General features: G+C 40.7%; 2 protein-coding genes across 5 annotated transcripts in view; one reads left to right on the top strand and one right to left on the bottom strand.

Annotated features, from left to right (window-relative positions):
• The first annotated feature begins 3,572 nt into the window (after positions 1-3,572).
• METTL21A (methyltransferase 21A, HSPA lysine) lies at positions 3,573-5,675 on the top strand. Of its 2 annotated transcripts, none has more exons than XM_065751385.1 (3): positions 3,573-3,748; positions 4,189-4,300; positions 5,240-5,675. In XM_065751385.1, the coding sequence occupies exons 1-3, from the start codon at positions 3,608-3,610 to the stop codon at positions 5,635-5,637; spliced, it is 651 nt and encodes a 216-aa protein (XP_065607457.1). In that variant the 5' UTR covers positions 3,573-3,607; the 3' UTR covers positions 5,638-5,675. The 2 variants fall into 2 exon arrangements, with proteins under 2 accessions (XP_065607457.1, XP_065607458.1); XM_065751386.1 differs by having other exon boundaries at positions 5,182-5,394.
• Positions 5,676-10,647: 4,972 nt separating this feature from the next.
• CREB1 (cAMP responsive element binding protein 1) overlaps positions 10,648-24,459 on the bottom strand; it is a 36,992-nt gene continuing 23,180 nt past the window's right edge. For all 3 annotated transcript variants that reach the window (XM_065751027.1, XM_065751026.1, XM_065751028.1), the window contains 5 exons: positions 23,602-23,702; positions 20,723-20,865; positions 19,101-19,283; positions 17,584-17,738; positions 10,648-15,145 (listed from right to left, as the gene is read on the bottom strand). In XM_065751027.1, coding sequence (XP_065607099.1) covers positions 15,005-15,145; positions 17,584-17,738; positions 19,101-19,283; positions 20,723-20,865; positions 23,602-23,702 — 723 coding nt within the window. In that variant the 3' untranslated portion in view covers positions 10,648-15,004. The remainder of the gene's footprint in view (positions 15,146-17,583; positions 17,739-19,100; positions 19,284-20,722; positions 20,866-23,601; positions 23,703-24,459) is intronic.

Below are 24,459 nucleotides of genomic sequence, written 5' to 3'. Positions count from 1 at the left end.
GTGCAGGCAGTGCAGATGTTCTTAGCACGTAAGCAGTGAGTGCTTTTTGACCTTCTGAGTCTTTTTTTCAAATTCTGCCTTCATTTTATCTTAAGAAAACATAAAAGTAGCTTTTGCGAGTATCAGAGGCTCAAGAAAATGAACTGCAGCAGTGGAGTTATGGAGACCTTATACCTGAGGAGAGGATCTCAGTTGTGCTGAAATCAAGGAGCACAGCCTGCAAGGCAGAGCTGGCTCAGCTCTTCTTCCGTGAGGAACCAGCGCTGGAAATAGCTGTACTGCAGGCCATGTATGCAATCTTCCAATGAGGAAAAGGGAAATGCTTTCCAGTATTTTAACACAAACATGAACTTGGTATGCGTGCCATCGTTCAGAAACAGCAAACTGCATGAGTAAGTCCAGCCATAGGTTTGTTTAGGGAAAACTTCTGAAGGTTTAATTCCATCCTGGGCCATGAAAAGCCTGGAAGGAGGCCCCAAGGAGCCCCTCTTGCAAGGTGTGAGGCACCATGAATTGCCTACACATGCCTGGTGCTTGTCTATTGTCTGAAGGGATTTGTTTCTGAAGAGTGGAGAAAAGCTGCCTAATACCGTCTCAAATAATAAAATCAAAACAAAATAAAACATTTTTCTTGGTTTCTACTTGGTTAAAAAGGGAAACCTGATGTATCTTCCTGCATGCTCTAGCTGCTGTCTGCTTGCCTATACAACTGTTTTCAAACTGCCCTTAGTTGTTAACTAGTTATAGGTTAATACATTGCATGGCTTCCACTGTAATTTTCCCTCCAATTACATAACTCTGCACCTACAGAACACATCAGAAATGTGAGCACTTAAAATTAACCCTCTGGATCTACATTCAGCCTCCGCCAAAGGTGTTTTGGCAGCACATTTCCCAGCACAGTGTCCCACAGGCAGACCCTTGAGCCAGACGCTCTGCAGCCCCCAGCCTGGCAACCTGCACACCAGAGCTGTGGGTGGGCAGAGGCACCCACACCCAACCTGCCTCCTGCAGCCGTGCAGCCCAGCACTGCCTGCTCCCCATCAAGACCAGCATGGCTCAGCACCCAGCTGCTGGCACACCAATGTGAGGCTGTAGGTCAGATCCACTGAGTGCATTAGCAAGAGCCAGCAGTTTCCAGCAACCAAAGTGTCTCTGTTGCTTACGGAGAGAAGAACTGGCTCATTTTGCTTTTTGTTGGTCAATTAAAATTTCAGAATATTGCCAGCTTTTGGAACTGTGTGGCCTTCGAGAGATCAGTCACGTTAAATCCACTACAAGTGATGTGATTTTTCAGTAACAAGAGATTTTAATAACCGTGGTGATTACGTCTGACAGTTGTTCAAGATGTGAGGTTTATGGAGTGAATGTAATAGTAGTGATGGGAACTACCCCTTCCTCAGAGGCACCAAAACTTCCTGCATTTTAGACCCTGCTTCTGAAATTACATATCTTCTCAACTTTTTCCATTGCTTCCCTTGTTTAATGTAACTGTGTTTATGCAAAGAAAATGACGCAGTAGCTCATGCCGTGCATTCTGTTATTTAACACTTCTTGCAGAACCAGCAAGTTATAATATCTTCAGATAACCTGTTAGTTTCTGCAGAAACTTGGGTTTTCATTTTTAATCTGTCCTGTTGGATTTAAAGATGGTCCAGATCAACGAGGCTTTATTTGGCAACTGCAAGCAGTGATGAACAGAATCTCTGGCTTACTCCCTTTTTGTTTAACAGAAAGCAATTAAGTCTCCCATCTATCTCTCTGGTGTGGAGTCTGGAAGCTACCAGTGAACATGTACATGTAAAAACTTCATCACTTCACTGCTAGTCACTTGAATGGCCACTGCTGGTGGTAGCTAGGAAGAAAGCTTTCTTTTCCAAGTTTTCCTTCATGCCTGGTTTTAGCTAGTGTTTGTTTGGTTGATGGAAGCTCTTAGCAAAGTAGACATTTGTCAAAACTTTCCTTCAAAGAATTGTCACGTTCCAGTGGAAGGACAAACAGAAGTAGCTGATATTTATTTAGATGGGAAAGGATTAAACACATACAACCAGAAATCTCTACACAAACAGTCCCTGGTGCCTATTTGTGATAAGGAGTTGCTGTCAGAGGGTTACCAACAACGCAGGTTCCCAGATAGAGAGTTTTTTAAAAGTATATCAGATTGTTTCTATTTATACATGTCTTTGCCGTGGCAACCAGAGACTGCGAGATGGATGAGGTATTTTCCCCACATTGTGCATGTCTCCAAGATCTATTTGGGACATGCAGTGTCTGCAGAACCATCACAAGGACTGTTGTATTCCTTTCAAAGGAAGGATTTTAAGCATTAAGCAGTCAAGAGAAGATTTCTGAAAGGGATGTACAGTCTCAAAAGAATTTGCTCTCATTTCCATCACATCTATTTGATTCTTTGATTTTCTGAGCATTACAAGGCCCACAGCTGTGAAACACTTCTTTAAGTTACCCCACAAAGCTTATTGGCATCTGAGGGAGCAGGATTTACAGCTGGACACATTGCGCCTCTGTTCTATCAAGCAGTTGAGTGAGATAAGAATGGATTCAAAGCACTGGTTCTTTTTGCTTTAACTCACCCTCACCTTATGAAGAGATGTTTCCTACTTCGCAGATTTATCTAAAGCTCAGATGTCCACATTGCCTTCTGCAGCATTGGAAGGTGGAACTGAGTTATATTTGTTCCAATTTCATTGCTGTGCTAAGCTCTCACCTTGCTGGGAGAAAAAGCACTTCAGTTCTGGACAACTGCCCTATGCATAAAATTATTTGTTGTTGCATTTTCCTTTACTGTAATGAAAGTGGAAAAAAAGCACATCGCTTACTCTACCATCATAATACTTGTGTACTGTAACTTAGAAAACAGACTTGGAGAGAGGAAAAAAGTTAAATGTAGGGCTTTTACTGAGCTTTTAGTGGACTAGATTGCTTTTTAATGGCTTCAGTACCAAGTTATGATCTGGAAAGTAATTCTTGGAAAGTAATCCTTTCTGTTGAATTCTGGAAAGTAATCCTTCTGTTGAAGGCATGTGGAAGTCATTGCCAACGTAGTGTTAGGAGGGAAGAAAGGGAAATACTTCTAGGAAGGGGAGCAGGATTCGTACAGAACCTGCTGAGCTCGAGATACTCTGGGATATGTGTCTTAGAAAAACATATTCTTGAGAAGAAAGTATTCGCTGCATTATTGTCGAGTAGTGGCAAGAAACCAGTGCTTTAGACATAAAACCACAGTAAGCTGAATCATCACACCTGCTCTGGCGTGCTTAAGAAAAGAAGTCTGAGTTGCCGTGAGACAAGTATGAACCAGCCCGGTGCGAGTGAAATTCTGGTTTCCATTCCACTACAGTTGCAGAACCCTAAAAACAAGCTTCGGTTCCTGCTCCCCCTGTGCAGCCTGTAATGCTCTTCCACAGAGGTGTTAATGAATCTACAGCCACTCTGTTGAAATCAACAGCTTTCACATATAACCACACTTGCCTTCATCTGCCAGCCAGCCGTGCTGCTTCCTGTGGGAAAGCGGGGCGCCGTGGCCGGAGAGAGGGAGAGAGGGAGGGAGCGGGGCGGCGTTCCGGCTGCTCCGCAGGAGGCGGCCGCGATGGCGCTGGTGCCGTACGAGGAGGGCCGGGCGCTGCAGGGCCTGCGCAGGCCGACGGCCACGTACCGCTTCGCCGGGCGCACTGTCCGCATCCGGCAGGACTGGGAGCGGCGCGGCGTGGCGGCCGTGGTGTGGGACGCGGTAGGTGCGGGTCGCGCGGAGAAGCGCCCGAGCGCCCAACTGGGTATCGGCGGCGTAAAGAAAGATCGTTTTCCCGTGCGGCCTGCAGCGGCCGCGAGGGCTGCGGGCGGCTTTACGCGGGGTACAGCCCTCCCGAACCGCCCTGCTTTGGGACGGGCGCGGGGCTGCGGGGCTGCACGCGGCTCTGGCTGTCTCCCGACGTGGGTTCTGGCAGAAGCCGCCCTGCACAACGCTCCTGGACGCCGCACGTTACGACGTTTTGGCCCGGAGCGGCTTCTGTAACTCGCGAGACTCCACGCGGCTCAAGGTCTGCAGAGGAGGGCTGACCTGAGCCTTGCTGCGGATGACTCTTCCCATTACCTGTGCCCTCCGTGTAAATGAGAAGTGCTGTGATTCAGCATGACCGAGGTGCGCCTAATTGACCTTGTCTCCCGGCTCAGGCTGTCGTCCTGTCTGCTTATCTGGAGATGGGAGGCATCGATCTCAGGGATCGGTCGGTGATTGAGCTCGGAGCTGGAACTGGATTGCTGGGAATAGTGGCCACGCTGTTGGGTAAGGGTTTTTTTGTTTGCCTTGAGCAATTTACAGCTGTAGTAAAACTGGCATTTTTACGTCTGCATGCAGAAGTTAATACCAAAGCCACACATGTGAACTGTGATGTATCCTGCCTGAGTCATCTTCCTCTCTTGTCAGACTTCAGAGCCTGCAGCATTATTTACTGTACTGATAGTGCCACCACGGTTCACTTTATGGTGGGACCCTGCTAAGGCTGTTGTTACCATGGCAGTCCGCTCCGTAACACTGAGCTCTGCAGATCTTCTCCCTCGGGGGCAAGAGCTGTGCTTGTCGTCTTCCACTTCTTGTGAAGTGCAGCACAGATAAAGCTACAGACAGAAAGCACACAAAGCTGCATTAGCCTATCTTGCAGACAGGGAAACCAAGGTCCGGAGGATTGATTTGCCTCAGATATGTCTGTGGGTGAGGCAGGGACTGGGCACTGCTTTAAATTTGTGCTAACTGTTGCAGATTATCATTGTAATTCAGGGTTGTACTGACAGTGGAAAGTGCCTGTTGAAATAATAAAAACAAAGTAGTTTGACAAACTGTGGTAATGCCGTGCAAAATCACACAGGCATGAATTCTGTCTGGCCTCTTTAGCTGTTCCTCTTCTAATAAGGAATCTGAGCAGGTTAATGGTGACAATCTATTTAACTTTCTTGTCACCGATCAGAAAGTAACTACTCTCATGCACTCTAGAAAACCTTTTTGTTTAACCTGATTTAATCTCCATTTGGAATATATTTTATATTCTTAATTGACTGATGAAGGATGGGACATATGGATAGTGGGCTTCCTGCTTTTTTTCTTTACCAAGCATTTTAGCAGTTATTAGTGTATAGTAGAACTGCTTACCTTGGAGCTCTGTATTCCAGATGCTCTATTTATGGACCTGAAGCATTTATCTGAGACATATATTCCTGTGCTACTTAGGTGCTCACGTTACCATCACAGACAGGGAGCCAGCGCTGGAATTCCTGGAGTCGAACGTATGGGCTAACTTACCTTCTGAGCTACATCCAAGAGCTGTGGTGAAGGAACTAACCTGGGGAAAAGACCTAGGCAACTTCTCTCCAGGAGCATTTGACTTCATCCTGGGGGCAGACATCATTTATCTTGAAGAAACTTTTGCGGAACTGCTTCAGACATTGGAGCACCTGTGCTCAGAGCAAACTGTGATTCTTCTTTCCTGTCGTATCCGCTATGAGCGGGATAACAACTTCTTGAAGATGCTGAAAGGCCGTTTCTCTGTAAATGAGGTCCACTATGATTACAGTAGGGATGTTCATATCTACAAAGCACAGAGGCACAGTCACAAAGATGACTTTTGACTGTATACTTTGTTAATGAACTGCTGATCCTTTTCAAACCTCCCCTCGTGTCTACTGAATACACTTGTTCCTAAGCATATGGTTATGGATGTTGTGTTATTTCACTGGCTTCTTTTTCCACTTGGTCTGAAACAGCAGGGAAGGTTCCTACCTACCTTCTGCATATTGATTTTCTGCTTCTACACAGTAAGAAATGTGTAAGGACTTCTACTGACTTTTTATCAAATAAGTTTTGAAATTGATTTATGTTGCAGAAATCTTCACGTGTGAAAAATGTAATAAAAGCATAAGTTGTTTAAATTCTTAATTTTCCCACTTAGTTTTCATGGAAAAATTATATTAGCGATTAGGTAGGATTTTTCCCTTTTATCTTTTCTTCCACTTTAGAAAAGTGGAAGAAATGTAAACTAAGACTTCAGTTAAAAATGTTTTAACTCTTCAGACCTACATCTTTAACACTGGTAGAAGAAGCCATTCAAAGGGCAAATCCAATAAAAGCAGATGCCATAAATCCGTTCTATTGCTGCCACTGCTAAATTGAGGAGGCACAGGGAAACAAAGAACCTGGGCTGGGGTGGTAGGAGGGGGGATCAATATTTAAAAGCAAGCTGACTTAGAATACTGTTTGTATCTAACTTGCAAGCGTGAAGGCCCTAACTGCTTCCATCAGACTTCTTAATGAGAAGATGCAGAGGGTCTACAGTCCAGAAGTGACGTATTCTGGAAATACATGTGTCATTATAGCTCCCATGAACGAGGCCCAAAGGCCTTGCATTTCACCACTAAAGAATGTGTTGCCTGTTTTCAGCTTTAGTTCTCTGCTTGGCTCTGAACTCCGCCTGAGGGCGGATGCTTTAGAATACACTCGCTTACAACTGTATACTTAAAAGCCACACGGTGTCACTAAAACAGTACTTACTGGAATTTGCTTATCAAACTAGTGATGAAGTCTTTTGAGGAAAGGAAGACAGCACTGTTATTAAAAGCAGAACATGGTATGAGCTGCAATGAACCTTTCTGTCCTATCAGTCGGATGAGCAACATCTGGAAAAATTCACAAGCTCTCCCTATTCTGTTTCTGGCTGTAATGTTTGGAATGTGGCTTCAGTTCTCACCACTCCTCTTCCTTTTCCTCCCCACTAGTGCTTCCTTCTCTCTTAGCTCATCTGTGGTCACTGTGTGTTTTGGTTCCCCTGGGGCTGGAGCTGGCAGAAAGCAGAGTGCTGCAGCTTGTGCCTCCCTGCACACATGACTTGGTCCCTGGGGAAGGTCTGCTACCTGGCTGTGCTCAGCCCCTGCAAGAGGCTGCAGCTGCACTGCTGCCTTAGTAGGAACCTGCTTAAAAAGCCTACGTAGCACAGAATAAAACCTAGTTTAACAACCTGCATGATGTTAAAAAAGGGATCTTTGCTCCATGGCTTGCTTTGATGGCAAAAGTTTTGAATTTTTAAAACAAATCGATCTAATTGCATTGCTTTCTAATTGATTAGCAGTTCCCAGTGTGTGTTTTCCTGTAGCTGCTTTTACAGCCAGTAACCTTCCTGAGAGCAGGCATGTGGCTGAAAAGATCAGCCTTGACTGCTTCTATACACAGGAGTGAACCACACTGGATGTGTAGGACAGGAGGACAGGAGCAATAGCCCAATTGGGTAAGCACTGAGAGCAGCTCTCTGCAATGACATCTGCAAGCCTGAGGCAAAACCAAACTCTGGTGTCCTGACTGATTGGTCCCAGGCAAGCTTCTCATCTAGAATGAGATGATGCACGTTAATGGTTCAGCAGCTGCATAGCAGTTATGTTAACACCCTGCCCAAGCACTTTCTGCCACTGTGTTGATCCTATACTTAAAAAAAAAACAGTGTTGATTCTCTTTTAGGTGGTTCCACTGCATCACTCCTGGTTTGCAATATCACGTGAGCTCAACTGGAATGGAGGACTTGTTTGTGCAATTGTCCCTGAGTAGCGAGGCAGTGCATAAACAGACTCTTGACAGTAAAAAAAACACTCACCCTAGGGGGAGGATCCAAGACACAGCGAAGCGACTGGGTAGATGTGAACATACTGTGAATTTCTGCAGCTGCCTCTGAAACGTGCCATTCTGTGAGGGAACAAACTTTTCTGAAATGTCATTGCAAAACCGGTGCTTTATTAATAAGACAGAGTACAAAATCAGCTCTGAATCTTACAAAGAGCTTCAAAGTGCCTCAGCACCAGAAGAATCAGGTTTATTGGATGACGTACTGACTGCAGAGGGACCTGTGTTACCTGATTCCTTCAGTATGAAATTCAAGACCAACTGCATTTTTACCTTACAAACTAACCTGCTTGGGATTCCCTTCATTACAGGGATGTAGGTTTTGTGAACAAGTATACAAACAACATTATGAAAATGTTTAGTTCCACCTGTATTGAGCTGACCTTTCTTTTTTCCATTGGTGCATTTGCATCAGTGATGGATTTGTTCTGGTTTTTGTCCTAGTGGTTTGATCCATCCTTGCAGATAACATAATCAAGTTGTGATCTCTGCAGTGTTTGCTGCCTTCTCTTCTATTCTTAAAATCATTAGTACATGATTTAAGAGGAATGCTTAAAAGAGGGAAAGACAGCATATTTAAACTGTGAAAGGAGAAAAATCTTTCACGCATCATTAAGCAACAGAACTAATTACAATCAGAACAAGAAAGGAAGTTTAAAAATAAGTATCAGAAGGGGAAGATAAACCTTGTTTTCAGGATTTACCCTCTAATTAATTCGAAGTAATTAAGATTTTAAATGCATTCTATTTTGAAAAATACTCAAGAATACTTACAGCACAGCACAGGTCATGAGGATACCATCGTCTGCTTAAAATGTGCCCTTTCCCATATTCCTATCTAGCTCTGCCTCTCTATCAGTGTAAAGGGAACATCCTGCTCAAAAAAGAGACCTTTTAGAGTTTTTTAAAGCATGTTTATGTGACTGCACATAAATGTCTGTGTAAAAAGGGAGTTATGACAGTTTATACCACAAAGGTTACAGTAAGAAAAAGCACGTCTTTATGACAGTAATTCACAAATTCACAAGAATCACTTTAATATACAAAGCAATTACTACCATTCTGAAACATAAAGCAGCTAATATGTACATAGTGTTAAAATGCATTATAACCCAGTACAGCTTTTTTTTTCTTTTTCTTTTTTTTAAAACACAGATAAAGCACAAAAAATAAGTAAAAAAAATAAACAAACACAACAGGGATGTTTCTAGATCTCTGGGGAAAGGTAAATAAGGATTTATTTTCCCCCAATGATTGATTTTCTTTCAGTCTTTTAACTTCCACAGGTACGTGGGAGTCGAACTCAAAAACCCTGTTCTGTGCTGACATGGTTTGGGTAAAGAACCAGAAATGCAGATGAGGTGAACTTGCTCTTTCCAGCACACAATACAAAGGGAGAACAATAACCCTTGCTCTGGAAGCTTCCCTGAAGAACACCGTTCCAAAACAATTTTAAATTATAAACCCAGAAAACCAGTAACTCATTTTTGAAGCGAACAACTGAACTGTGGACAAGTCTGCGGAGGGGTTAGCTGCCAACTAGCACCTCTTTTTGCCCTGTTCCCCATTGCATCCATAGAAGTCCATATCAGCAGCACAGCATTAAATCTCATACAAACTCGCAGTTCAGAATGTTTAAACTTTATGTTTTAATATAAATAAATGTTATTACACACACACACACGAAAAAAGATATGGAGTGGCACCTGGATAAAACACAACTTGTGGAGAGCATCCATTTACCCTCAGTCCTTAGCGGTGGCCATTTCCAGACAACTGACCAGCTCAAGGCCTACCTTCCCCTTGCTCTCACTCAGCTATTCCCTAATTTAGAGAAATAGGTAGATGAAGCTGAGACTCGATGAACTGACTGCTCCCAAGCAAGGAGTACAGCACGGGGTCAGCTTACAAGAGTGCTAACTGTGGATCACTACGGCTGCTCCCTGGCCTGTTTTCTGTCAGCACACAGCTCCCAAGGACAGCTGGCTATTCCCCCTCCTTGCTGGTGAAAGTGAGACCTAGACTCACCAGTGTGGACCACAAGCCAAGAACTGCACTTGTAGCACCAGAACAGGTCAGTGTCTTCAATTTGTGCTACGCAAAATAGCCTGAGCAAGTCTCTTTGCAGGACACAGCTTAAGTACATGTAAAAAGTACATTCCAAGACAAAACACTTAAAATGCAACCCCCCCTTACCACCTGAATCTGGTCCCTTTCCCTAAAAGATGCACAGATTTGAGCCATCTCCATCCACAAACCCAAACCTGCCACCAGCACACAGCAGATAGAATTTCAGCATCCTATTTCTCTTCACCAGTCCAGCTCCTCCCAGACTGAGCTTCACGATACATTCAGGTTTCTGCAAAATCAGAGTCTTTTATAGCCAGCAAACACAAAAGCTCAGGGAAGTGAGTTCCCAGGCACAATACATGAGAGCCATGAAAGTACTGTATGCTTTTAAAACCTGCTTACTGTGACAGATTTCAGGATTACAGCTAAATGATCATCGTTTCTGCAAAAATGTTAGTTGTGCTTTTTTTCTTTTAAAGCAGGGTGACACACTGTCAACATACCTTTAATTCCTGGTGTCAAAGAATAATAAAGCATTTTGATTTATTTTCTTGGAATGCAGCTTTTCAAATGTGCAGCTAAATCTCAAATTAAGAAAAGGGGAATGAAGCGACTGAGAAAGAGTTGGGCTTCCTTTCTGAGTTAATCTCCCTTTGTCACCTGGGATCCCCAAACCAGTTCTATTCTGCCTAAAAATGATGTCACATACAACCTGTACCTACTGCTACGAGACACCACACTCTTAATTCTTTCCCATCTTCAGTTGCTATGAGTGCTATGAGACACCACATCTTAGTTCTTTCCCACCCACTCACATCTCCTGCCAGTCTGAAGCAGTGCCTGCTGGAAGCCAGGTGCTGATTGGCAAGTCACACTGGTGAGAGAGTCAACTGCTGTGGGGAGAGGAGTGATTGTGCCCAGAAGCTTCTTAAGCAAACCCAATTTTTCTTTTTTTTTTCTTTTTTGTTTCTTTTTTTATTATTATCATTATTTTTATTTAAAAAGTGCACATTTTAATTAAACATTTACAAAGGATACTGTGTAACAAAAATAAATACATGACCTTTTGGTTAGATCATTGGCAATTTTGACATCACTAACCACCTTCAGGGTAAAAAATGACGATAAAAACAGGGTCTTAGAAAACCAATGACATACTCTGTGAATTGTCATGCATTTGCAACCACTGATAATTAACTTGCTGTGATGCAGAGACCAGTCTTTAGCCCACTAAAAGCACTGGCTCTCTGTCAACAATAAGAAGGCAGAGGCCAGTTTTTGCTCACAGATGACTACTTGCAGATGCTGTCTACTGGAAGCCCAGATTTAAAAAAAATAAAACAAGGCTGTAGTACAAATTTAGATCAGAAACTACCAGGGCTGTTTTTCCTTATTAAATCTAACTTTTTTTTTTTTTCCTGAGCCTCTTAATGATTCCACATGCCCTACCAATTTTCTGATCAATGTAAAGTACCAGAGGAGATAGTGGTCTGTGACACAAACACATCCTACAGAACTGCCAGAACCTACAGGAGTCTGTACAGTCCTGACAGTGTGACAGGCTACAATTGTGCTTTCAGATACAAGCAATGGTGCCAGCAACTACCTGCTTCTGGTGAAATCACTGCTTAAATACAAATGCATTGCTGCTACTCTAGGAGGAAAACTGAAGTCTTACCAGTGGTTCCTTTACAAAGCAACACCTTAACAACCATTCCAATTGTTTTGCCTTTGATAAATAGCTGCCAAAGAGAAAAAGCACAAAAGTGAATTATTCTGGGGGGTGGTGGCTGTTGTAAAACAACTGTTTACATCATTTCAAAAATCTCTGTCAAAAAAATAAAGATAAAAACAAACCAACTCACAAAAGCCATGAAAAATGAAATAAAATTACTGAAAATGGATAACTGAGAGACAGCACAAAACAAATCAGTAATAAGCGCTAGAATAATGCAGCCCAGAAGTACTGGGGCAGGGGGAGGCTTTCACACACGCACACACATCCACACACACACACACCCAGACACACACAGAAGTAAAAATCTTTTCTGACCTCCATATACTATAATACTCAGCATTCCTGACTTAAAAGCTCTCAGAGCTGTAGATTATATACTGTGTGTATATATATATATGTACATATATTATACATATGTATTTTCCAAGAATATCTAAATTAAAAGAGCACCTCTGGCAATATCTTAACTGCCTGACCGGTGCTGTAGTTTTGCAAAATAATGACATTACAAAAATTATATTTCAAATCAATTCTCGTTTATTATGAACCTAATGGATCTAGCCCTTTCTAACCCTCTCCTCAGCTAAAACAGGCTATCGGTTCAAGAAAACTCACGACTGTGAGATATAAAACTAACCTTCCCCCCCGCCAGCACTACTGCTGTCCTGTTTCCAAATGGCCTTAGTTTATAAAAGCTGATTACCCCAACCTCACTACTTGATAAGTAACACCCCAGCGAATGCCTGAATTGTATTCTTTCCCCTCTTGGGTCACTATGAATAGTAAAGCATGTATGGGTAACCCTAGCCAGACCTGTACTGAGCCTAATACATTTTTTATTATCGTCATTAAAAATTTCTGTTTAAGAAATTCAAGTCCTTAAATCCTCAGTGCAGCATAAATAAAAATAAAGATTCTTGGAGATGCCTATGCACTTTAAAATAACTTTCTTATTCTCAGTGAAATGTTTGTTGCTATTGCAGTCTACAGTTATAACAGGATAGGCTACTCACAGACCACATACAGACAGATGGGTAATGCAGTTCTCCTCTCACTGCCACACAGATTTGGTTCAGCCATGTAACAGAAGAAGCAGGTCCAGGTCCAGCTGTAGGCTCCTGGTCCATGCAGCTGCCAGACTCTGTGCTGGGACTGCCCACGAGTGCCCACAGCCACAGCTAGGAGCGGCTCCCAGCTAGAATTTCAGTACAGAACCTCAAGCTTTTGCAGACAGGTGGTTCTGCAAAACAAACAGCCTTAATGCAGGCACTCATGGCCCTTTACACAGTGCTCAAATCGGGAGGAACCATTCCATGTAACACTGTCATTTCAGCCATCACAAGCTTACATCTTCGACGAGAACTACTCCTGCACCATTAACATTTCTAGTCTTAGTTCTGGAAACCGTCATATGTGTGTTTTCTGTCTTTTAAGAATCAGACAATTTTTAGGTAAGTGAGGCTGAGAATTTAGGGTCTTCTTTAAATTTGCATTGCTAAACTATAAATTCATCTTGCATTAAATAAAAACAAGAAAATCGGTTTACTATGGCAGATAAAAATAGACCATTTATAAACCCCTTCAAAACTTAATTTGAACATGAATTCTTTCAAATTCTGATACTTACGTTCTCTGATTTGAAATACAAACAATCTGAAATTATTGATAACTCTAGATTTAACAATAATGCTACAAGTTTAACCCTGCTCCTTTAAAAGTCTCTTGGAAACTGAATGCCCTCTCAAATGAGAAAACTACAACTTTTAATACTGCTTAGTTGTTTGAGACTCAACTGCCAAGAGTCCTGCAAATGCTTTTCCGGCAATGTCACACTGATTGTATAACCTTTTAGAAATTCATGTTTGAAATTTATCTTAAAAACAGATAGAGTAAATGGGAAAAAATATGGGCTAACACTTTGCTAGGCAAGGCATTAGTATGGACCACATTCTTATTCATACATCTCTATACATACGAGTTGGACCAGAGGCCCAAAGTAAACTTACTCCATCAAATGACTCAAGTTAATATATGAAGAGCCTGACTCCAGGGGGCCAGGAAACAAACAGAGCGTGATTCTTTTTGACACACAATGGAAATCCTAGTGCTGATTACAGTATTAATTTTAACGTGATCTACTTTTTTAACAATGTAAATCCAGAAAAGGTCATGTTTCCTCACTATACGCAAGAAGTTTGATCTTGCAAAAGTCTGAGGCAGGTAAGTAGTTCTACTTACGCAAACAAACAACTTGATAAATCTGACCCTCTGCATCAAAAAATCCTCAGAATAAATTAAGAATCTATTTAGCCCGGGCAAGTTCAAATAATTAATATTGTCCCTTGAGAAGCAGAAGCCAGTTGGAATATTCCATTCGTGTCTGAAGTCCTCTTCAGTATTTGAGGTTGCCCTGGCAGTTACTATATTGCAATTTAATTTATGCATGGAAAGCATCCTCCAAATTTGAAAAAGAATCTAGTAAACCAGGACAATGCTTCTATCAAGTTCAATAATTTCCATTACATAAGACAGTGGCAGGAAAGTATAAATACCTGATTGCTTAAGAGGACATGAGACCAACTATACTGTTATCAGGGAGTTTGTACGTGGAGTTGGCCATGCTTCAACTGCTTAGTTGTTCTGCATATAAATAGGCAGTGCTTTCATGTGTTAGCCTTATTATGTGACTTTTTGGAACATCACTGCTGTACCTTTTATATTCTGATTTCTTTCCCATTGAAATGTCGTTTGCCAACCAGTAACATATGAAGTTGATGTTTTCTTTCTGTGCGTTCAGAACGCTGAACAGATTTGCACACATACGCTTCAAGAAGCAACAACTGAACAGTGAAGCTTATTTCAATCCATTTGTGTCCGAAGCATGGAGTTTACACTAGTTCAGGAGGGACTAGTAATGCAGATTACTTATTAGGACCTCCTCCTGGGCTAGTTTAAACAAGGTGTTTTAGCTCTACACGCAGAATGTGACTGTGAAGTGCCTTTCATTTGGCATGCCACCTAGACATATATTTTTATAGCTTAAAATAAGTATGAGAAACCACTTTGGCAACCACTGCTTCTTCATTGCACCAAGCGTGCTTCACGTATGTGGCCCACAGCTCCCTGGGCCAAGAGGCTGGGGTAGTTCTGTCTCTAAGGCAATGGAAAGAGCTCAGCACAAATTCTTGAAATCATTACAAAAGGACCCTCCCCCACAGTAGCTTCCCAAGTGACCACTGTCATTCCTTGAAGGGGATGGGAGATGAGAAAGAAGTCTGCTCTTCTTCACGCTGAGATTATTTGATGATGAAAATAATCTTGTAGGGGGAGAAGTGGAGGCAAGTATTTGAACATTCACAGTTTGATGCAAAGCACAGACGAAGTATATTCTGTAGTTGCTTCAGGCAGTTTTGCGCATAGAAAAAAAGAAATGTTTAGAAAATAAAAAGTTTACTTTGTCTTTCTGGGCATAGCCAGAACCAGTCTCTTATCCCACTTCGACAAGTGAAAATGGGAATCCAAAATTAATCTGATTTGTGGCAGTAAAGGTCTTTAAGTGCTTTCAACTCCTCAATCAGTGTCTTGTTTTGGTTTTCAAGCACAGCCACTCGATTTTCTAGACATTTCACATACTCCTTTTTCTTCCTGCGACATTCACGCGCTGCCTCTCTGCAAAGCAAAAGAGGACATTCAAATCCAGAACAATTACTCGCAGACTCTGGCTACTTGAACGTTTGGGTCAAACCCTTATGAAGTACTGTCATTTTTAGAATATGCAGGTACTGTAAGAAAAACTCACAGGTTAGAAAAAAAGGCTGAGTTCACAACAATTTCTCAAGATACAAGGTTCATTTCAATATCTAGATCCCAGTATGCCAGCACCAATAAAAATCTGCTGCTGTGAGAAAAGGATCCTACTCAAAAGATAAATTCCTACTTGCAGAATTTAACTTGGAGCTATTAGTCTGAGTGGAATGCTGGTGTGATAATTAAATTGTTTTTATTATAATAAATAGATGAATAATAAAAATATGGATAAAAGCAGTGTTCATCTACTAATCTCATTATAGTCTCAGCTCTACCTTTTACTGAAGTCCAACCACATAATAATAGTCAGGAAGTTCAAGCAGTGTAAAAAATGCTGCACTTAGGGCATTCATACATTTGCCCTTGAGCAACACTTTCTTCATGTCTGCATCACTGCAATGATAATATACACCACTTAAATAAGAAAAAATGACACATGTGCTAGCAACAGTACTCATTCTTTAGTTTTCATCTGCAGTGCAGAGAACATGGCATTGTAAATGTGCTGAAACAGGTCTTGGGACAATCAAACTCTCCTGTAAAGACTGCAAGTAACTCAGATGGTAGTATAGTAAGGATACCACTGAAAGTACTTCAAAGGTGCTAATGTGCAACTCAGTATCCTGAAGGCAGCCACAGCAAGGAAGAGTGTGTCCTGCAGAGCAACAGTAATGGTGCTGACTTATGAAGTAAGCACAAGGTTAGATGCTGCAGGTTGCAAAAGGTTCTCCAGCAACATGGCTTATCAATGCAGTACACTGTATAAGCACATAATGTACATGTCTGTTTGACCTGAACTGCTAAGTGCAATGCAGAACAGCTTCAAAAGGTGAGTGAGTGTCCTTTTGTTGCAAAGACTGCATAAATTGGTGATAATGTGCAATGTCATCTAGGGAGCTGCTTTGGCAGGGGGGTTGGACTAGATGATCTCTAGTGGTCCCTTCCAACCCCTACAACTATGTGAAGGTAAAAAAGATCCTGTTCCAGGATCTACCTGGTAAGTCAACATGAAAAGCAACTGTTGATATTCCGCTTTGTAAATGAGAGAGAGAGAAGAAAATCTAATTTGTAAGCCCTGAAAGCACTCGGGCATCCATATCTTACTCCTACAAATACAGCTTGACATGCATGTGGCATGTGGGCCATATGCAACATGTGGAATTTCAAGTCATTTTGGGCTGCTACCGGTGTCACCAGAAGATTAACTACTACTGCATTAGGAAAGAGTTGTACTTCCCAAATGAGAGCTACCAAGGTGTTTCCTTGGGTGATAACTTTTGGTGATTTTATGCCAGCTTGGGTTATGTATTAAGCCACCTTGTAGTCTGTGTGCATTAGTTATTCATTATGAACAGCTAGATTTATACTTATTTACAAGACAGCTTTTAAAACATAGAACTAGTACACAGAAACTATGCACGATAATATATATGAATATTTGTGCAGTAATCCTTCAGTATGTGCCATCTCCCCATCTGCTTTCCCTACATCTTTTTTCCCTGTTTCTCTGTGGAGCCTAGATATGCCTTAAAACCTACTAAGCAGGCAGGCTAAAAGCACTGCACACAACATATTACTGTTGTAAAACCTTTTAGTTTAATTAAAGTGGAGGTTAGCTCCCTTGTCTTTTCCTGGCACTTCCAAACAGCAAAGCTTTCTTTTGCTGGACTAAGATTTCTGACTGAGGGGATTCAGAATGTTAATTAATTTTTTTCTCAAATGCAGAGCTTGAACAGGTGAACAATGACATCTACTATTTACTGGTATCAGAAAAATAAATATAAAGGGGAGATGGGTGAGATTCTGTGCAAAGGAAAAAAAATTTAGAACAGTTAGCTCTGTTCTTCAACATTATTTAATTCTTCACTGAAGTCTCTTAAACAAGCACTGGGTCCACTCAGGCAAGGAGAGAAAAAAAGAAAGAAAGCACTCATAAAGAGTGTGAGTTGGCCAGTAGCAAGGAGAATGCATGCAGAAGGCTAAGCTAAGGATTCTATGGAAGAAAACTACATGAAAATTTTAATTCAAAAAAATCAACTCACTTCAGTGTTCCTAACAATGTCTGCAATCAGACAAGTCTCTCACCACAGACTTTTCTCCTTAAGGCAATAAAGGGAAGGGGCAATCTAAACACTTCACAGAAGTACTCTGACTCCGTTACTTAAGGTTTCATGATCATCAGTGGGTGTGTTTCTTTGCTTCACACCTTTAATGACTTAAGAAAGATCAGGATTCTTAGTGCTTAACACTCTTTCTACACAGAGCTGATCAGAAAAAAAAAAAGATCAAAATGTACATGCCTGTTCTTCATTAGACGCACTTCTCTCTTCCGTGCCGCCTCTTCTGCTGGCTGGGTTGGAAGTGCTGGAGATGATGCCATGACTACGCCAGGTGCAATAGTGCTGGTAGGGGCAGTGCGAATCTGGTAGGTCTGCACATCTCCCGAGGCAGCTGCAAGATGAAAAACATATGGGTCACAAAGTCAGTTGGGAGAAAGCACTGTCAGACTTGACGCAGGAAGCACAGCCATTCATCATGCATTCTGAGTTACCACGTGCGATGGATGACCATCATCTGCATCACTATTGATATTATTGTCTCAGCTTAACATCAAATGTTTTAGGCATTTTGCTGAAAAAGTCTTCACCTGTGCTTGATGTTTGCCATACTGCTGTACTTCTTTTTCCTCAGGTACATTCCCTTTTATTTCTTTGGGTTTTGGACAGTCTTAGCAGTTGGAAGAAAATGAAAGATGGCAAACAGTATTTCTAGCTGTGCTCCAAATTTCTATCTGCAAAAGGAGAAACTACATACCTACGTATCTGGGGCAGAAAAAAGGTAGAATCAGAGCATTTACTCCAATAATTGTGTGCAAATTAGGTGCACAACTTTAATACTTCTCTAGAATGGAGAAGGGGGTCTCTGGTTTCCGTTATTTATTTTAATCCATGAGTATGTTATACTTGCCTGAGATCATAACAAATATGATATCACCTAAAGAGATTGCATGTGGCTATGAATACTAAATCCAGAAAATTAATGCAACAATAGTATTTTTTGCATTTATGTATTTTTACTGGTGTCTACAGACCTCTCCACTGGATAACTTTTACATTTTCTGCCTTAGAATCATAAAAGCAGGGGTACAATTTACTGCTATCTTAATGAATATTTTTAATACTCTCCCTCTGATTTCCAGTTAACCAAAACAAGAATTTTAATAAAATATAAAAATAACTTGGCATAAGTCTGAAATCGTCCTGCCCTAAGTGGAGGTCTTGATAAATTACATCGTAAGGCATTATCCTTAAGTATTCTATGATTCTAAGACTCCATGACTAAATATCTGGTGACTAGTTACAAACCCACAACAGAAAGGAATTATGACTTCTAATTGAACAGGGAGAGAACATACTAATAGATAAAAGTGTCCTTACAGAAAGAACATATTAATCAACCCTCCTTCCTAACTTGAATGCTTTGCTTTAAATTTAATGCTGTTGCAGATGACTATCTGGCAGAATTCTGGAGTGTAGCATCAGTTTTTGTACAACGTGTAACAAAAGTCATGTTAAAATATGTAATACTGTTTTGAGAGGTAAACCCAACATATCTATAAGTGTACTGAACTGAAGAGAAAGACTCCATGAAAATGTGACAGCTTTGTCCAGAATTTCCTTTAACTATTTTGGAGACTGTTCTGTGTCAAAGCTGTTAATTCTGTCTCCTGACACATTAGAGGACTTTAGGTTGGCAAGTTGGATCTGTGTGGGGAAAACGTTATATAGAACAACTGACTGTGAAGCATCTCACCTTGTACGACAACTTGATTGCTGGGTACAAGTATCTGTTGTCCATCTGTGGTCTGTGCATATTGTAAAATGGTAGTGCCAGGTTGTGTTGCAGCTGCATTGGTCATAGTCAACGTCTGGAGACCCTGTACTCCATCGGTACCATTGTTAGACAGCTGAATTGCTCCTCCTTGCGTAATAGCAACTGCAGACAAAGAAAAGGGATATAGTATTTAAGACATTAACTTACTCATTAACTTAAAGTAATTAACCTAGACATAGAAGACTACCAGTCCAAGTTAAATCCACTGAACCCTTGTAAGCCCTCAAATCAGATATTTTAAAGAAGGCTTTAAATATGTTTAAAGTAACCATACTTTGACAGTAATGTTTTAATCTCTCCTGAAACTCATATTTTGGGGACACACAAAACCCACAGCTTAAAATACAGATTAGTTTCTCTAAAAATAAAACAATATCACACAGAGAAGCTACAATCCTCCCACGGGAAAATAGTTTTCATTAGTTAATATTCTTCTTGGTTGGTTTAGGTCTTTTCCTTGCCTTTTTCTTCTCATCTGAAATTCCTCGCCTCTTCCATGCTTTACTCCCTTCAGTCTCCTCTGCTGCTACTGCTATCCATCTTGTGTTTCACTTTCTTCTTGCTGTGGTATTTTTTTCTTCTGATTGTATCTCCCCTTCTCTACCACTTCCTCAGCACCTTTCTAGCAGTGTTTTCACTCACACAGGTCCAGTTTCACACATTTTTCTTCCCTTCATGCAGTCTTTGTTGTTTTTTTTTCCTTTCTCTCCCTCAATCCTGCGTATTGAGGTGTACTGAGACATCACTTCTCATTCCTACTTCCACAGAATTTCACTGTGTTCCTATATATAGACATATCAAAGTCTGAGGTATCCGCATGATCAGTTTATTTTAAAGTTATGGTAGGAAAGCAGAATTAACATCATTTCAGTGGTTAGGTAGGACACTGTCAAAGTGGCTAAGGAGTAAACAGAAACAACATTTCAAAGAGATTTTAAGAGAAAGACATGAACAGAGAGTTTGTTCTTTCTCTTGAACATTTAATACTCAACATATTTGTGTGAGGCAGCATGTGAATTCCAGATTTACTGTCATATTCTCAACCCTTTAAGTCAAAGTAATGTATCTATAAAATCTAATGAATAAAGGTATTGAAAACACAGAAACTTTTTTTACTACGTGTTTCAAATAAGCTTGCCGAAGTCCTTATATTTTCAGGACTTTCTAAAAAGTGCAATGGCAGACTAATGCTTCTTCTATTAACTAGGTAATGATTTAGCGAGCCTGAATTAATAGGCAGCAAAAAAAAGGAACTACTGAATTACCTCATCTGAATCCTCAAGTTAGAAAGTTTGTAACAGCATTATGTTTAACAGCATCATATTTTGCCTCTGGAAGCATTAGCTGCACTAGCTGGCAAACAGTCTCAAATCATTAATTGAAACATTTCAAATACTAACAAGAGGAATGGCATAGCCATCAAACACAGTAATCTTATTTTCACCTCCTGCTTTACCCTAGTCCTAACAGTTATACAAATAACAGTTCTCCATCTTTTCATCCCCACTTACTAGCACCACTGAGAAATTCAGACTACATACTGTACTGCCCACTGCTGGTTTGGTAAATGGGAGTTGGCACCGTAACAGTGGCGATGGCAGGTGCTGCTGTTTCCTCTTCAGACTTTTCCTCTTCAATCCTTGGCACTCCCGGGGCGTCTGATGACAAGTCATTCAAAATTTTTCTGGCAAAGACAGTATGTTGTAGAGATTTTAATAAAATCTGGGAAAACATCTTTTTGATACATAATTATTGGAAAAACTGGGAAGTGCAGTGAGCCAGCACTGCTAATATGGTTGCAGAATGAAAAACCTGCATGAAGGGAGGGCTGAAACTAGATGATCGCTGAGGCCCTTTTCAACCCAGGCCATTCTATGATTCTACCTTCAAATTCTTGTTGGAGAAAGTTGTTCAGAGTGCTATGCACAGATAGGTAAGGCAGCCAGCAAAGAGCAGCACAGCTGCTTCTCAACCACAGACAATTGCAACCTTTCCTTTTCTTAGAAACATGTTTGTGTCTCATGCATTTTGACTTGTTTCCTGCTTTTATCTGCAAAATATTACAAGAAAGCAATATATGCAAAAACAATCTCATTCACATCAGAGAAACTGCTCCCTTGCAGAGACCATCAAGTCCTCAGCCAGAGAGACAAATATAAAAGAAGACTGCAGAAATGCCTGTCCGGAGTGACTAGCTTTTAACTGAACAGCTGCCTGGGAGACAATGCTCAGTGTTTGAGCGGCACACTTATGTTTGCAGGAGAGGTAAAAACTCTGCCTTAGAAAGCTGTGAGATTAGCATGTGTAAAGAAAAAGCGATTTGTTAACTATTTCCAAAGCCCAAACAGCTGAAACACTCCAGCCACAACTGACTGTGACTGTAAAGCTGACCATACCAGTTGCTGCAATTCGCAATGTTTAGACTAAGCACTGTCCCTCAGAGAGTGGACTACCAGGCCTTTTTTAGTGCTGGCACTGTATTACATCACTGCAAAATGCTACTTAGGTGCAAAATAACTTCTTTTTGAAATTCTTCTCATGTGTTTCCTTGAGGATTGTCTCTAGAACTCAGTGTGATGAAGTAAACACTGTTGTAGATCCTAAGCCCCAACACAACACTCATAGCTTAAATAAGGCTTCTAAGGCTTTGGGAAACAGAACATCTGGACTCAGCTATGTCGGGAGTCTGGTCACTCTGCTAAGCAACTTGACAAACAGAGCTTCGCTGTTACTATTTCAGCTCTGCAAGTGTGCAGGAACCCCAGCATTGCACAAGCACTCCACAGTGCCAAGTACCACTTGGACAAATAACAAATTCCTGTCCAGAGAATTTGCAATCTAGGTGTTGGATGAGAGAAGTTAGTAGACAAAACAGATTAAAAATACAGAGAGAGCAAACAGGATGAGGAAGAATGAAAGAAGCTCAAAATAGAAAAGAAGAAATTACAGCTCAACAGCTGTAATTCATACAGCTTAAATTCATCACATACAATTTGATGATTAATACTGATCTTTGCCTTCTTTAAATTTAAAATAAAAGGTGCTAGCTTTACAAATATAAGAGATATGGACTGACATGGAGAACAAACGATGCATACTAGGATCAAAGTGGAGTTCCTGAGGAAGAGAAAGCTCTTCAGTTCTGTACCTTTCTGCGCCAATCTTGCGTTCAGGGCTATTTACAGCAGCTTGGATAAAGCCAGCTGGGAACTCTCTAGATACTGCTGCAGTCTGGCTCAACCAGAAAGGCTGAGACCAGAGGCTGAGCTGGATATAAAAGCTTTGTAAGTTCTTCAGTCACCAGGGTCTGATCTGAGAGACAGAGGAGGCTGTGGCATCAGTGCAGGTAACAGAGTCCACCTGAATGAGAAGTTAGCATGCACAAGTCCCCTACTCTCTGTTTTGCTGTTTATTTAGCTCTGTTGTCTCATGATTTTCAGCTATTCTTCCATACACAGTAGAAGTGTTTCACTGCAGCAGCAGACTGCAAGGAATTCTGTGACAGTCTTAATGTTAGCAACACTGCTCCTCATAAATAACAATATTTTTACAGATCTTTTATGGCTAGGGATCTTCTGCAGCGATTTTAACTATCTCCAGCAAGGCAGCCTTAAGGCTCCTGGAGAATGGAGAAAATAATCTGCAAGTTCTAAAAATACAAAAGGGTTAGATATACTCAGGCTATAGTCTGTCTGTATTTCTAAGGCCATGCTCATAATGAATTTTCGGAAGCAGCAAGAATCCATAGGTCATTTTAAAAATGCTGAACTCTGTAGGTGATCCTTAAAGCTATTCAGTGCATTTTACAAATGAAAAGTGAGATTTAGTACAGCCAGAAAAAGCTGAGCAAGGGCTTAATTAATTAAGTGAAATGCAACAGATGTCTACCACTCCATGACACTCACATTCTGAATTCTCTAATTTTAAACATTACTTTTAACATAACCTTGCACAAATAGGAATTCCTTTTGAGCCACAGAACACCACACGTTCATGTCTCATGGGAGAGAGGAATTAAATTTGATGGCTGCTAGCATTTCAACAATACTAAAAAACAATATTCGATTTTATGCAGATTACAGATTAAACAGAAACAACTTTCTTGTAAAGTTTCAGCATATCTATGTGTTAACTATTCATTAAAGCTATCTCTAAGGTACCTAGCACAACAATACCTCAGTGTTTCACAAATTTTGCAATCAGCTTATTCTCAGCTTGTTTCTGTCTTAAATGGGCGTACCAGCTGAGTTTTCTTCCTCCTCCTCCTGTTTTGTTATCTCTTTATACTCTATTCCATAGAAAGACACTGAAGAAAAGAGATTTCAGTAAATCTGACAAGAACCATAGAATCCCACCATTCAGCTAACCATGTGAAGAACACATCCACCAAGCAAAATGCTTTTGATTTTAACCTGCTTACCTGTAGGAGGGTCGTCTGGAAAGAATTTCTCTCCGTTTCTGTGAGTCTGTGACACTGTCCACTGATTCCTGTGAATCTTCACTTTCTGCTATAGTTGAGATCTGAAAATAAGAACAGCAATCAAATTTAACAGGGCTACTCCAATGCCTTTATTTTAAGGAATTGCTGACATGATGCATGTACTATACACTACTACTCCTATGCAACAAAAAGAAAGGGCAGGCTGCTGAGAAGTAACAGATAACAGTGAAGAATGACCAGAGACAGGTATCTACCCAGGAGAATGTCTCTAAGAATTTAAACACTACAGTGAGAGAATACAAAAATTAGTCCCAAACGGTTTTTGTTTTTCATTTCTTCCTTGTTTCTGTCTATTTTGAGGGAACAAAAGAGGAAGTCAGTCAGATTTAGGGAGAGAAAAACTAAAAGCAAATTAAGAAAGGACGCAGAAAGGTTAGAAAAAGCAAAATAATTAAATTGAGAAACAACCATTTATAAATCATTGTATGGATATATTACACAAAGACTGCTTTTTCTTTTGGGAAATCATCAGGAAAATGCTATAAAATAATGCAGTGCTGCAATTCTGAAAATTGGAGCTAAAAAAAAAAAAAAAAACCTTGAAAAGATTTATGAGGAAAAGTTAAAATGTTTCTAAGAACTGTAGTTCCACAGTTTTAAATTCAGTGTTCCAAAAATATTTTAAAAATCTCAAATACATAAACTCTTGAGATTGTTTTCCAAATAGTTATATTCATGTTACAAATATACAAAGGTCATTGTGGTGAACAGAAAAATGCTTATGTGAGAAACATAGCTCTCAGCCTGATTTTTTAAGCATGTTAGGGAAGATAGGAT

This window comes from Cyrtonyx montezumae, unplaced genomic scaffold (assembly GCF_038088225.1).
Source record: "Cyrtonyx montezumae isolate F1298 unplaced genomic scaffold, pur_monq_1.0 scaffold_7, whole genome shotgun sequence".
In the NCBI taxonomy this organism is placed as follows: domain Eukaryota; kingdom Metazoa; phylum Chordata; class Aves; order Galliformes; family Odontophoridae; genus Cyrtonyx; species Cyrtonyx montezumae.
The sequence above is the reverse complement of the archived record's forward strand: the minus strand, read 5'-3'. Positions and strand labels throughout refer to the sequence as shown.

Excerpts from the sequence above, each read along its gene's own strand:
- METTL21A (XM_065751385.1), top strand. The coding sequence starts at position 3,608 with ATGGCGCTGGTGCCGTACGAGGAGGGCCGGGCGCTGCAGGGCCTGCGC. Across the intron at positions 3,749-4,188 it reads CGGCCGTGGTGTGGGACGCG|GCTGTCGTCCTGTCTGCTTA; the intron begins GTAGGTGCGGGT and ends CTCCCGGCTCAG. Across the intron at positions 4,301-5,239 it reads AATAGTGGCCACGCTGTTGG|GTGCTCACGTTACCATCACA; the intron begins GTAAGGGTTTTT and ends TGTGCTACTTAG.